Source organism: Zerene cesonia, chromosome 3 (genome assembly GCF_012273895.1).
Source record: "Zerene cesonia ecotype Mississippi chromosome 3, Zerene_cesonia_1.1, whole genome shotgun sequence".
Lineage (NCBI taxonomy): Eukaryota > Metazoa > Arthropoda > Insecta > Lepidoptera > Pieridae > Zerene > Zerene cesonia.
This window is the reverse complement of record NC_052104.1, coordinates 5786335-5801910: the sequence shown is the minus strand read 5'-3', so window position 1 is coordinate 5801910 and position 15576 is coordinate 5786335. Positions and strand designations below refer to the sequence as shown.

General features: G+C 32.5%; 1 protein-coding gene across 1 annotated transcript in view; it reads right to left on the bottom strand.

The window, feature by feature from the left end:
- Positions 1–1262: 1262 nt before the first annotated feature.
- Positions 1263–15576, bottom strand: part of LOC119839290 (homeobox protein abdominal-A homolog) — a 15870-nt gene continuing 1556 nt past the window's right edge. Inside the window, exon 2 of the mRNA XM_038365533.1 lies at positions 1263–1660. Coding sequence (XP_038221461.1) covers positions 1263–1660 — 398 coding nt within the window. The remainder of the gene's footprint in view (positions 1661–15576) is intronic.

Here is a 15576-nt window from a genome sequence, read left to right as displayed (position 1 = left end):
AGGTATCTAACGAAAAGAAAAATCTTTTGCCTAAAAATTTGTGAAAGACATGTTTATTACTTTGGAAGCACGTTTGAGTCAATAATTGAAATTTTGATAAAGTTGAAGCCGGATGCTATATGCTATCTGTATAATATTTTTCGAACAAACTGTCCCCAAAAATACGAACAAGGAGATCGTATAAATGACACCTAGATTACTTCATAAAAAGTCGAACTTACGTTTAAGATATATTACACTTATTCTATTCAACTTTAAAGATACATGTAAAATTTTACTTTAGTACACATTATTGTTTATTATATGTATCAATGTTACGTATATAATTTTGAACTGCTGACTTATTTGGACAATACGTCGTAATCATCATCGAAACCTGTTCATTGATTAGGACTCGACATTTTCTATATAGGTAGAATGTTTATCGTCAAAAAATATTGCATATTTCCAAGAAAGATCAAGAAACGATTTTACGACAAAATCCTACACATGGAATTGTACTTTGATACGTATTTTTGTTTAAATATACGTTTAACGTTCTTATGGAATTAGTAATTTATGTAATAATAATTATAGATAATTGCATATTACATTTACGCGATCAAATAAACAACAATAATCACTGAACTAAACTAACGGAACTGAATCACAATCTAAAATAAAAATAACTTTCTGAAACCGATTGACAAATACAACAAAATTTACAATAACACAAAATAGTGGAGATGAATCTTTAACGTTACTGGACCACGGGCAGCGGCCAAATAAAATATACATCAAAATGTACATAATATTATAATAGCTATAATAAAAAGAAATAACATAATGTTTTAAGAGTAGCTGCTGTAATAAATACTATGAGATTCACAGATTCATAATCTTAACTAACAATACCGAAAGTCACTCCAAATAGTTAATCTTAGAGCGACACTAACACCTTTGTAAATTTAGTAAAATATTATTGCAATACATGGTGTGGTTATGGCAACAAAATAAATGCTTAAAGCACATCACCAGCCTGTCCACCAGCGAACGACACCGAGGCAAGTCCTTCGCACTAAAGGAACATTAATACAATAAAAGTCACGAAACACCTCCACAACGAGGCGACACTCCTACTAAATCAGCCGCAAAACATAAAACTAGTGGATACGAATCGACTAACGCAACCCGCGAGTCCTCATGGACGTAACACTTCCATTCATGTATTCACACTATGATACAGTATCAGTCAGGATTTTGCTACACGATGCGTGGGCGCCTTACGTCGGCACCTTATTCACTTTGAGAATATCGCCGGAGCCCTTGTCTATTGGCATTTTCATGGGGTCGTGGTGGTGGGTCACGTGGTGCCCGTGGTGCTGGCTCTCCAGCTTGGCCTGCTTCTCCTGCTGCTGTTGTTTCATTCTGTCTTGTTCCTCTCGTTCCCTGCGCGCCTGTTCATTTATTTCTTTCACAGCCCGCAATTCTTTCTTTAACTTCATACGTCGATTCTGGAACCATATTTTTATTTGTCGCTCTGTGAGGCACAGAGCGTGGGCGATCTCTATCCTGCGTCTGCGTGTCAAATAGTGGTTGAAATGAAATTCCTTTTCTAGTTCTAGCGTTTGGAACCTTGTGTAAGTCTGTCGACCCCTCCGCCGTGGACAACCATTTGGACCTGGAAATAAATAACATCCATTTAATGTGTCATTCTACAAATATTATAATAAAATATAAATATTTAGCATTTTTGAAAGGTGCAACGTTTATTACTGCTATATATCACGAATATTATTTATTGGCTTCGATTCGCAAAGGCTTTGGGAAACCATTAAATTTCATTTCCAAACCTTCTTTGAGTTTAATGTCTCATTAATATTTTATGGCTACATAAAAGTTAATTTTAGAGTATCCGCTACTGGGACCAACCTCATAGTAGATTCAATGTCTAAGTTTACACGCTTAGAATTGATGTAAAAAATTTACGACTTGACAGTTTTTGACAGTATCGTAAACAAATACACGGTCCGTTAGTTGCCGATTGTCCCCAAAAAGGTGTTGTTTAAAAAAGTAACGGAAAGGGTTAAAGGCATTTAATGGTCCAAAAATCACAATAGGAGATTTCTAAACAGAAAGCTCTATAAGGCGTCTCGGCGAGGAAGGGTTGCGCAACTTTCTAATGCATTGTAAGGTGTCTCTTTGTGTAAAGCGAGATAAAAACGTTTTCTTAGAATCCGTGAAAGTTTTAACCCTTTACTTTAAGAAAGAAGCAACTAGTTGAAGATTTTAGTGTAGACCCGATTTCACAAACTGATACTTTACCGTCCAACGTTTCGACGTCAATCTTTTTAAAGATTTCTTAACATAACCATCGATAAAAGTTTTTATATCGTAGGTATATATACGTGTAATATTATTAAACGAACAGTTTTTCTGTCAGTTTTATATCTAACCGGTTCATCAATAAATTATTTTTCCTTCATCAAAAATTAATTTAATTCACATTCATTTTACATAATAAACATAAAATTATAAACCCATGTTTACACTGTGAAAAAATTCCTTATGAAGACCACAGTGAAACAGGTTTTTGAGTTGTTCAATAAATAAGGTAAGATAAATAGTCTTCCCTACGTGTATAATTGATAGCGGACCAACGAACGAAGCGCTTTGGAATGTCCGGTCGTGTATACAGAACCTTACCTGAATAACTTAGGTAGCAATTTAGGATGCCCAGACGTGACTAATGGATTAACATAACTATTTTGTTTGTAACAATGTGCTTTCTGTTTATATAGTATATCTATCTATATACATAAAATTAAGTAAGATTTCAATTTTTAAATAATAAAATTATCCTTACCTACATATCCAATTTATTATATTAATAATATGAATTCCAATAAAACCTCAGATAAAACATATTTAACTGACCTGTCTTGTAAAAAACGCGTTTTGATTATAAGAACTAGGTTCTAACTAGAGAAATTACATTCTAACGAAATATGGATTTTACCTGTAACACATGCACTTCTTGCATTAGCAAAAAATAAGATACCTATTTGGGGTAACAGAAGCAATAACATTGAAGAGGAAAATTTATTCTATCCATAGAGGCAAAAAATTAATTTAATTTCATGATTTTACATCTTACAATGTAATGCAAGAACAAAGGATGTCTTTTCAAGAAGCAACTTCCGTTTAATTAAAATTACCGTTTACTGAGTTACACTTTAATTGACCACATTTTTACACGGTACAGCTAATCCGCAATTTTAATATGGAAATAAATATGCAATGAATAAATCACTTTATCCAACAGAATCTGGAAACCGCATTTTATATGAGCAATAAATTAGCGTAGCTGCATTTTTACTGCTTCAATTTTACATTTATTGCTGATGGTCATTTCTATACAAACTTAAAAACTATTTAAAATGTCATAAACAGAAATGAAACAATTATAAGAGTGCGGTTGAGGACGATAAATATATAGATTGCAATGCGAGTAAATGAGATGGAGATATCTATTCTAAATTTAAAAAGCAAAGATGGAACCCAAAATACAATACACGCGTCCCGATTAAACAATCAAAAGAGAAAGGTCATAAATGATAACAACCGATATTTTAAAACGGTCCTTCCGGTACACAACATAGAGCCTAATTTTACTTGTGAGTTGGGGTGGATTTATTTGCTTTTTGTTAGCGCTTGTAATGTGTTAGCGAGGCAGGTTGGCCACCCTTCGCACGGTCGCCATGACAACAGGCGAAGACACCTCCCTACCCGTCAGCTGGGTTCCATTATTTCGAAAGCTTTGTAGATTGGAGAATTTGCTCCATGTATGAGTTTGTTGAATCGACCTCTTTTTAGGGAATCGATTAAGTCGCAAGTTTAAAACGAGCTTTTCAAAAAGAAATCACGAACTAGACTACTTCAAAATAAAAGATGAATCCCATGGAATAAGTTGAATGTTGACCCTTGATAAATTTAATTTAAATTGTATCGGTTGTTTTATTTATTTCTAATCTCAGAATTTTAAGAGAGCGTTTTAAAAGGATCGCGGCAAAGACAATATATCTTGGAAGACAACGTCGTAGCATTAATTAGAGGCGTATATCGTGAGCCGACACAAGCGAACATAATATACAGCGACAAGACCCGGCTCTTGCGTCCCTTTTTTCTTCGAATAAATCTCACAGAATGTTCTCGCTTATTTATTATTTTATTTAATTTTGTATAACCTGCCCACCTTTGTATAAAACCAGTTCTATACCATTTGATTAATGTAAGTCCGGTGGATCGTAAGGGTCATATGTGAATTATGTCAACGTTTGTCCGGTAAGAGGGTTATTTATGGAGCAAGTAAAGCTAAGCGACTCCTGGAATGGCTAAAGGCAATGTTACAAGACCCGATTGTTGTTATTGACCACAATGGGACAATTTTTAGTGTTCACACGTAACTACAGTAGTTTCATTTAATTTCAATTATTTTTTACATAATAACTTATATGATTCTCTGTAATGAAAGGTAATTAAACAAGAAATTTAAAAATCATTTGTAAAATCATTTGTTACTTATTATTACGTATTAAATAAAAGAGTGATTGAGCTTAATCAAATTAAAGCTTTAAAATGCTTTAAATTATCAAAATAATTTCGCAGACACTTTAATTTTTATGAACAATATAAATCCAATTAAGTACAGTCATTACACATTTAAAATGGGTAATGTAATTACGTTTATGTTATGTATTTATTATTGCACATACATTTCATGTACATTAATTTCATGTAAATGTAAATTTAAATAACGGTTTATATGCCAAAAAGAATCGTCAACGCATTCTTATATAAACCTAGACGTTTTTTTAAACAAGATTTTGATAAGATGAAATATTTACGTTTCAAAAAATTGTGTGCCCTTTAACGAGAGCGGATATTAATTCGCAAGAAACGCCTTTCTACAATTTAGTAGACGTGTGAACTTGTTACTGTAAATAGACTTTTCTAGCGAGGACGGGGGCAGGAAAAGGGCCGTAAGTGGAGATATGGGAATTTATTTGACTACAAAGCTAATATTTCAAGCTTGTTCGAGTCGGAAAGGACTATTTTTGCTCGTTGTGAGCGCCAGTTAAATCATCACAATGTTGTTCTGTGCTCCGCTTCGCGATGGACATTGCCATGAGACCAGGGCTGTCTGAAAATGCGCCATAAATAATAAAATATCGCTCAAAATATACATTTTAAAAACTATTCACATTTAACATTGCCCGCTATTTAAAATTATAAGGTTTGCCGGCGATATGTCTGATATTTCGTGCATATTTTTAAATGTGTATATAATAAAAAAAGAAATGAACTTGCATTGCACTTTTTGCGCATTTCTTATTTATTATTTTCAACTTTCATCTGAAACTTAACTTCCACTAGGTGATTATAGCATTAAACGATTTTTTATAAGTTTGTAACTGTAAATTATATATTTTTGCAATTCTAATACCTTACCTTACCTTACCTTGCTAATTACCTAGTTATAAAATCTAAATTTTGTGTGTTATTTTAGTGGTAATATTTTATTTTGTAGAACACTTTATTATTTATTTTTAATTCAAAGGACTTCGGAGGCAGCCCTAATTTCAAAACCTAACAAGTATGTACAGTAGCATGTCAGAATGATCTTTGATCTGCCCCTGGCTGACGTCACGTATTCATCTTGATGCTGAATACTAATAGAGAATTGTGAGCGTAATATAAACATATTTTCTGATATAACGAAACGATACAATTTGTAATGGAGAAAAGCGGAGATTAAAATGGATCCTACGATTACTGAGATTTCACTGTTAATAAGGCGACCGATGATATCATATTCATAAACAATACTATTACTAATAAACTCAACGTTTCAAAGCACACGATTCGAGTAGGTAGGTATTGTAACTTGTATAGAATCTTACGAAATGAATGTATTACAGTAGGTATCTATTTTATTGATCATAAAATTTAATTTTCATAACTTCTGCGATTAAGCCTTTAGAGTATGTCATGTTTATTTTGTTCCTATAAAATCTAAAATCTGATAAGCGCTTTCCTTTATTCCTTTATAGGGTTATTTACATATTGTTAAACTTAGGCGTGTAGCGTTACATACTTCTACCAATATGAACACGTCATCAACGGACTCACAAACGAACTAACAAGTGTTGACAGGCTGATTTAATGTTAACAGGGTCATTGCCTCATACAAACTACATCGTATGCACTTATGCACTGACATTGTTACACATTATATATGCGTATATAGTATATAAAGGAACAATGTTAAAATATATTGCGCTCAACTGCATTAAAAACTATATAATATTTGATTCCTTTACTTAACTAGACTTTACATTACAAAAAACGCACCGTTTTAATTTTACACATAATATAGTTATTTAATCAAATAATCAAGGCGCTAAATTAACGTGAAACCGCGCATAGCTTAATAAAATGCGATAAACTGAGTTAGTTAAGAAATATAATTTGATAAGAGCTAACTGCTTTCATGGACAACCTAATTATTAATAAAAGCCTATGCCTGAACAGTGGACACTGAATTGTAGATCACTGCACATTTATTACAGTTATAAATGCTATTTATTATACTATTACATTATACATTGTGCTGTTATGACAACTATTATTGAAATTGATGACTTTATCCCAGATAAACGGGTCATGTGATATCTAGAATGACACATAATATTCGATTTAATTAGTCTGAATGTTTCCATTATAATTACTTACCTACGTGAATCAATTTATTATATTCGTATGGTACGTAATTTGATAAAAGTGTACAGAAATTATCTCAGTGTAATTAATTTATATTGAAGCATTATTTAATAATAATGAAATTGTATGTATGATATAAAGTTAATAGAAAATTCAAAATCACATATCTTTGTGTGCCTATAGTATATTGCCTATTATTTGTATATTTAATAATATATATGTATTTGGAATGCTTGCTTATTTCAATATTTATTAGTAATACCAACAAAAATTTAATAGAATACATACAATTTACAAAATACTACACAGCTACTGTACAGCCTATCTACAAACTATTTCCCTAGCCCATTTTGCATATTCGCTTATTTAGTATTTGATAATTAAGTAATAATTAAGACAGCAATTAACAGTATTTTGCATATTTTATAACTGTTTTCTTATGCGCTGATGCAAGGTGCAACTGTTTATGCTTAATTTATGCGCGAATGTCACACTGTCTTAATTGGAAATTATTTACATTTGTCTCAACTATGTAGTTGTTTACCTAAGAGATAGAATAATGTAACTTAATTACGCATAGGACTGAATTATGGCATGTTCAATTAAATTTTAGGAACGTAGACTCTACAGAGAAATTGACTAATAATGTTTTCGTTGTGCTCTAGATCTGAAATTCATATCACTATAATACAGTAAAATGGATTATAATAAAGAATAAATTTTTAATAAAATAATACAAAAATCGCACATTAATGTCTCTTTTTCAGTATAGCTTTACATTAGCAAAAATCTCTACCTTCAGCATTGCAATAGTCGTTTCATGCGACCAGTTGCAGTCGTTAAAACGCATTATGTCCACTGCCAGGCAAAATACATTACATTTTCGACTCTATTCGCTTAAACGTAAAACTGTTTGAAAAAATCAATACCAGTAGCGGGGTCCCTCTTTCATGCGATATGCTGGAAGCAGAAGTTATTTTGACAAATAAAACGTGCAGACTGATGCCCATTGCAATGGAATAATTAACTTTGTCTCTTGTGTTGTAATTAAAGTCGCTTTCATTAAAATGTTTAGAATTCATTTCAGAATTTTATTGCAATGGTATTTTATGTTGAAACATAAACAAAGAAGTTTCATATGTAATAGCAAACTCACTTGATCATACTTTAAAGTGAGGGTTCACTTATCTCATTTATTTTAAAACGAAGAACACTGCATTCTTAAGATTACCTATTCACAACACAGCTTATTACTACTCTAGGTTGAGTGTAATGATATTTTGGGGGGAGCAAATAAAAAGAAGCGTAAAAATATTCAATTAATTACTAACACGTAGGTAGTATTAATTTTATATACCAAAAGCTCCCATAACCGAGCAATCGTATTCAAAAGTTATTTCCTTTGATTTGTTTTACATTATATTAGTAGTGGAACTCAATTATCATCTAATAACAATCAATAAGATAAAAGTAGTGTAACCTTTCCTATTCAGAATTACTGTTACGATCTCATAAATAAAATGGCTCGTTACGTCTATTCCCTTATCATAAACACAAAGCCATCTCAGCAGTATTTCGGATAAACGGAAACGAATGCCTTACCCTCGAATTTTTAGTCGTCTTTGTTTACATTAACTTACCACGTGTTAATGCAATAACAGGATGTTTAAAACAACCAATTGCTGCTCTTAACAACGTACTTGATTCTATTAAATATTATTTAATCCATGTTTAAAATAAGCCCAAACACACATACGAAAGCTGTGTAAAGAAAGTTTATTTTGATAATTTATTAATGCGAGGTGGTCGTTTATTCTCGTGACACGAGGAGAGGCGGGTTTTATTTTTAAAAATGACTCCATCATTCAACGATAACGCATTTCAAGAGTCACAAAAACATTTACGCTCAGTATTATATGTCACATACCATTTTAGAATAACTAAATATTGTTAAAGCGCCTTTTACGAATCCTTGAAAGGATTAACGCTTATTGTTAAGATAACACACCGACAGCAAAAAGTCTGGTTTAAAATTTTATTGATTATAGAAATCATTTATTGAAATTTTAAAATATGCAGACATAAAATGACTAAGGCGTTAGATGTAATGCTTAAAGATAAATTGGTTTTTGTAAAGAGTTACCAGTTGATAAAAACAGTAAATAATAAAACTTGTTTAGTCATTCTGTGTGATTTTATTTTTCATTAAAAAGATAAAAACAATGTATATTAATGCTAATTCCATGAAAAAAATGTGGAATTACTTCATTGACTTTAACAACCTGTTTTAGAAGGATACGTACCGATATAACAATATCCGTTGCGTTTTAATACTTATAAATATTTATTAGAAGTCGAATTCATTCACACAATAACATGAGCTATTTACTTAATTTTATTGAGTGATATTGGCGATGTTTAACGATATCTATAAAATTCGTGTTCAAAATGAGTATTGCTCATAAAACGTTAGAATTATCAATACGCACTATTTTATTTCAATAAAATATATACATGGTAAAAAAATCCTAACCTACCACAACATTATAGATTATCCTCAAAGTCTACCATATGTAACTTAATCGATCCATATGAATTTTTTGAAATGTTAATACTGACTACGAGCAGATGTGACGTGTAACATTTTATCTATCCGAGTAATTTTTCTATTAGATCTTTGTTATTAAGGTATTTCGGAATTATCTATTCCACTTGTAAAGAGGTTATTTACGTATATCGAAGTAACAAGCATGCATCACACTTATGAAACTTTTGATATGCGTAAATTTATCCCGTTTCGTTTATCGTATAAGCGGTTATCACAATTAACCTACGGATTTTTAAATCCGTTGAAAATCGGCACACATTTCCCTCCTATAATCTCGGTCGCATGTTAAAAGAGCTTTGGAAAACATCGAGCTATCTTAGCGGCCATTCAGACGGTCGTGTTACCCGCGATGTTTTGAAAGCGCATGGGCGATTACGATTACGTTTCCAACGAAGTGTCGACTTCGGGTTACGTTTTATAACGTCATATGAATCTTGTGCTCGGATGTTTGGTTCGAAGTGCTCGTTCATTAGCATTTTATGACTGATACGAGCGATAAAAGTAGAGTAAGACGCATTCAACGGCTCGTATAGTGTGATAGACGCACCGGCACTGATACACAGCACAGGAAGTCGCCTCTCTGTTATTGGCCTATAGTCGTTCAGATCAGCACATTCTGATTCACTGGACGGCTATTATTGTACGTTTCAGATGTTCCGATTTGATTGTGTTTGTTTTATGCGTTTTGCGGGGAATTCAAGTTGCGTTGAGGATAATTTGAATCATTTGTCTGTTTTATTAAAGACTAGCTTTCCGCCCGTGATTTCGCTCGAATAAACACTGAAAATTCCCATGGACACGAGATGTTTCAGTGTGGTATAAAAAGCTTATATTCTCTATACAAAACTATTTTCAGACAAAAAAAATCATACCGTGGTTTTCCCTCTCTGGCTCCAATGTGACTTGAAATAAAAGACAAACAAACAAAAACACTTGCGCATTTGTAATATTAGTGAGGATAGATAATGTTGAGCATCAGAGCAAATAGAAAAATTACCTTGAAAAGAATAAAATTATCCATTCGAATAAATTTGAAGACATTTGTAGCTGATGTAGAGATTTTCTTTTTAAACTGAAATAAAAGCTAGTTACTTGTGTTCATTTATATGATTGTCTTCCAACAACATTATAATGTTGTGTATTGGATATATCCAATAGCAAATATCTATGTAAATAAGACCTATAACAAAAAATACACAAAAACTTATAATATTTGTAAAATCTGTACCAGGTGGTATATATACCGGCTTCCAGCCTTGGTTTTCTCTTAGATCTCACTTTATGATGTATTTGTTTTATTATAAAATGAACGGCTCGTTTCAATGGGATCGTGTGCCATCTGCCCTTGGTTCAGAGCGTCCTCGATTCGATCCAGCTCTCAATGACTTCACACCCGAGGATATAAAGCCCAACAGTTTGGGGGGCGCGGAAGATCGTAAACTTTTTGTAGATCCTCTCCCAACAAAACGCGAATCGTAAAAGTAATTGGAGCCCATTCATATTAATAGACATTTACGAGGTTTCCTTCATAAAACAGAGATTGTCATCGCTTACGCAATATAAGTCGACAAGCAATCGAAAAGTATTAATTCGTTTCGAGTACGATCAATAGTTTTATAGCCAATAAATCACTATTCTTTGGATTCTAATTTCAACGATCGTTAATATTATTTATATGGATTAACTCGAATTCAATCAATCATTAAAAGATAAGATCATGTTATTACAAAAAAAACTATTCAAAATTAAAGTAGTTACACAATCCTGATTGTGTAACTAATTTAATTAGTGAGCTTTATTTAAATAATATTCAACTAATTTAATTATAGCAAATAATGTATGTTGTAAATAAAATATCATGCAAGTTCTCAGTACTGAAAATGTAAGGAATTTGTTCTCGTACCGTCAATATATCGTAATAAACGTTATGACATATCTATCTACATATATACGGCTCCCTGATTGCAGATAAATAGAAAGAACATTAGGCTTCACAGCTGTCGCCTACTCCGTTTCTCCCTTGGGGAATTACGCAATTTTCCTTCCCTTAACGCAAGAAGAATCACAAAAGGTTTCCCCCGAATATTTATTATTATATCTTTATTAACATTCTAGATTATCTTTTCCGCTCTCAAAGACATGATGAATTGTATTAAATATTTCGGTTATCAAGTAATTAATAAAGACACCTGCCCAATAAATTTACCGCCAAATGTGTCTGCGACAACAGGTCATTGGAAAAGTCGTAAATAATACTAAGTGGTTTTTGAATAATTTAAATTTAATGCGTTTCATTTAGGTGAGTCCTTTAATTGTTTTTATTGACCTGATTTTTATTTTAAAATTGATGTTGTCATGCAGAAGGTGACTTTTATAGATTAAAACATGTACGCAACGAAGTTTGCTGCATGGGCTTATAAGCAATTAAGTTTTATGTGCAATAAATATTGTAGGTATCATCTTGTACTAATTGCAACAATATACTTTCACAATTCAAATTCAAGGGACGAACCGATGTAATTTTCTATCCTAGCCCTCTAACAATATTTCAACTCAAAACACAATATCATAACGTAATTTAAAACGAATTAGCCTCCCCTACAAACTCACAAATTTGAATATTCCTCGCGCCCCATTCTAAGAGAACGTAACACTTTTTAAAAACAAAAGGGAGAACGTTTATGTAATATATTATAATTTAACTCCTCCCTACCTTTTCATATTTTGTACAATAGTGAAATATACTTCTTGATAGTAGGTACAGAGTTAACTTGGGAAAATTCTTATCTTTGAAGATGTTTGTGAAGTTTTCTGAATAGGATATAGTTCATTTAGAAGCGCTTCCTTTAAACTTATATACAAAGCGTATATACAAAAACATTTAAAATTCCCTTTTACATATGCAATTGTTTGAAACCATAATTGTTTTATTGCGGTTTCAGAAAATAAATTTTGGTGATTATAATCTTCATAAAACGCAGCTGATATTAATCACCCCACTGCATTTGTTGAACAAAATGGCGGATTCCTGCAATGGACATGGCGTATCTAAGGGGTGTTATAGGCTTGCTAACATGCAAATTTAATTTGCCTCTACACTCAGGCGGTCACCGCCGACCGTGCTTATTACTTGCTCTATTGTACGCTTATTAATTCAACTGCGTAATTTATGAAGGTTTATATCGGCCCAGACACATAAATTCCCTTAATTGAAACTTAATGCGGGCACAAACGGATTCTTAATGTGGATGCCACTATGGATAATTCGTTTATTGGTCAGTCGCAATTAAAAATTACTGCCTATTTATTGATTAAATGTTAGCTGCAAAATAACAATTTAGATAACAATATACTTTCAATTATGTCGATAAGGACACCAGCTGTTATGCAAAATAATGAATTAATTTTTAATTCGATAATTCATTAATATTATTGTTTATATAAACATACGAGAAAGACGATTTGAATAAATTATCCAGGTAGTTTATTGTTGAGCTTTCAAACAAAAAAACTGACTATGTTGGAATGTTTTTCAATATGTTTATTTCTTTACTATAATAATTATATTAATAAGACACGCATTCTCCTTAATATAATAATAATAATAATGTGAGTACGTATAATATATCTTCACCTCATCCGTGAACAGGTGCGCTGGCCACTGATAAAGCGCTCTATGGAATAATTATTATTCATACACCTGTAGATTTGACTCATATTCTACTCAAGAGTGTCGTTTTCATACATAATCGTCTGTTTAGAGCGTTTTAATTACAAATGCTTTATTCCAAGGGTTATGTGCCCTAAAGCGACGAACGACGATGGTCCCTTATGTGCCTGTTAACTACGCTACGAACATTATATTTCACTGATGAGCGTACGTTTAACCACTATTTTACCATATAGGCAGTGTCTGTTGTCTTTACGGTTTGTAATTAATTTGACAAATGTAATTAATGCTGTAGGGAATTCAATAAAATATCGAACTGATAAGTATAGGAGTTAATTTATACAAAAATAACATAAAAGAGGTGACAATAACAGTTGTATAAAAAGAATACTGTATCCGTATGTTTTACTAAGATAGCCTTGAGAAAAGTAAGAAGTATCTACAGAAATATTTAATAAACGAATAATTACATTTATAAAGAAGTTGATTGAAATTCTAATAAAGAACATCTGAAATGCAATTATGGATCCCTTATAATTCAAGAATGCGTATAATTTCTCTCCCGCCCTCGTTATAAAGCGAGTGATTAAGTCTTGTCTCACGCATTCAGTCTGCGTCTTGAGCGGTCGCCATTTGCTACGGCGTAATTATAATTAAAAATTAATCCAACCTGAGGGCAATTCATCCAATTGCCTTCATAATAGTACACAAGCAAGAAGAACTCAAAAAGTGGCTAAATTCACAACATTGCCTTAGTTTAATTCATATAGATGAAGGAAAATTCCCTGTAAAAAGGGAAAATCATTCTCATAAAAACCATATACATCTAGCATGCGGGTTAGTAATAAAAAACATGAGTAGGGATTTTTTATTCAATAGATTTATGCATATTATAGCAACATTACCCAACAAACAGTAATATTAATGTTGAGCCTCCCCTGCCGGACCGGGAGATAGGATTGCAAATTTTTGGCAAAATTTATGATAGCCGCGTACCCATATAGTTCCCTAAGGGGCGTGGGGTGGAATAGGTCTATCGGCATTTCGGAGAGCTGGTTTCGCTCGTTGTCGGCGGGAATGACCCTAAACATTTTATTTGGTGGAATCGCTAGTCTCGTAACGTGGCAAAATTGCGCCGACTAATCTTCAGCTGCAATTTAAAGGGTGTTTGTGCTTGTTTTATATAAATACTGAGTGTAATGCGTGGGCATTTTTATATATTTATTGCCCGCCTGCTGCTAAGTTATCGCCATCAAGGAATATGTTTTACATGCTGGGTATCAAAACGCAATGCATTCATTTCACTGATGGCCTTTATATGATCGTTTTGGATATGTTGATGATGAATGGTAATTTTGTCTTTTTTCGTAATTAAACCATTTTTTGTTGTTGATAAGTCAACATCTGAGTACGTAAAATGAACTGTTTTAAATAATTATGTATCAAGGTACATCATTTAAAATGTTATGTAGATACTTGTTTAGCAGTAGCTAGTAATTTGAGCACATTCTGTCAGATGTCACCTTAAAAAAGTTAACCCGCATGCGCTGATTATACGGTCCCCCTGCCCCGTGTACCTCATAGTTGTATTGTGTTGTGTGTTGACTGAAACAATTTTGGTACAATTATGACATTAGGTGTCTATTGAATTATAGCAACGTTGTTGTTAAACTTAAACAATTCGTATAATATTAATTTTCCATTCATTATTAAACGAATCCACCATACCAGAACATAAAGAGATCTGATATGCAACCAAAACATCGAAGTTTATCAACTCTGGTATGATTTTCTGTTTATTGCATGGATGCCTAATAAAAATAAGCGGGAAAATATACATTCTGAGCTAAGGTTTCGGTGTACACGTGTAGGGTGAATAAAATTATTCAGGAGCTTAGGAGTTAGGAGCAATAAGTCGAATCCGTATTTATTGCCGATCGATTAGCACCCTCACGCACATAAACAAGCTTCGTGTAATTGAAGTGCTCCCGTAATTGGATTAGCCAATTCTATCTACCTAACCTTTATATACCTTTGAGTAATCATTATGTAGGAAAGTAATTGTAATTGACCTAAACACATTGTCATACGTATCTGACAGTGTGAGCGTTAATAAAAGTAAAAAGGGAATTAATATTTAGTAATTATTTAAAACAGTTGCAAAGCTTTAGTGTACAGTTAATTGTAATAAGCACAACGGGTCATGTATAATTTCAATGTATAAATACAAATACATACATAAATTTCTTTTGATTGTGTAATTTGATTGTAAGCATATGAATTCACATGTGCTTATGCAAGTGTATACAGAACACAAAGGGTGAATCCTAGGAACATATTGTATTATCTCAGTAATAGGTAAGCACCTCGCTATTCCCATGCGATATCTCCCGAATGTAAATATGACACCCCATAAACTGAATGTTTTATCGACTGCCACTGCCATTCCAATTTATTCTGGTCATTTTTCTATAGGTGCTTCGAGGGTGTTCGATTTTTAGGGGAGAATTTATTACTCTTATTATGACTTTTTTGA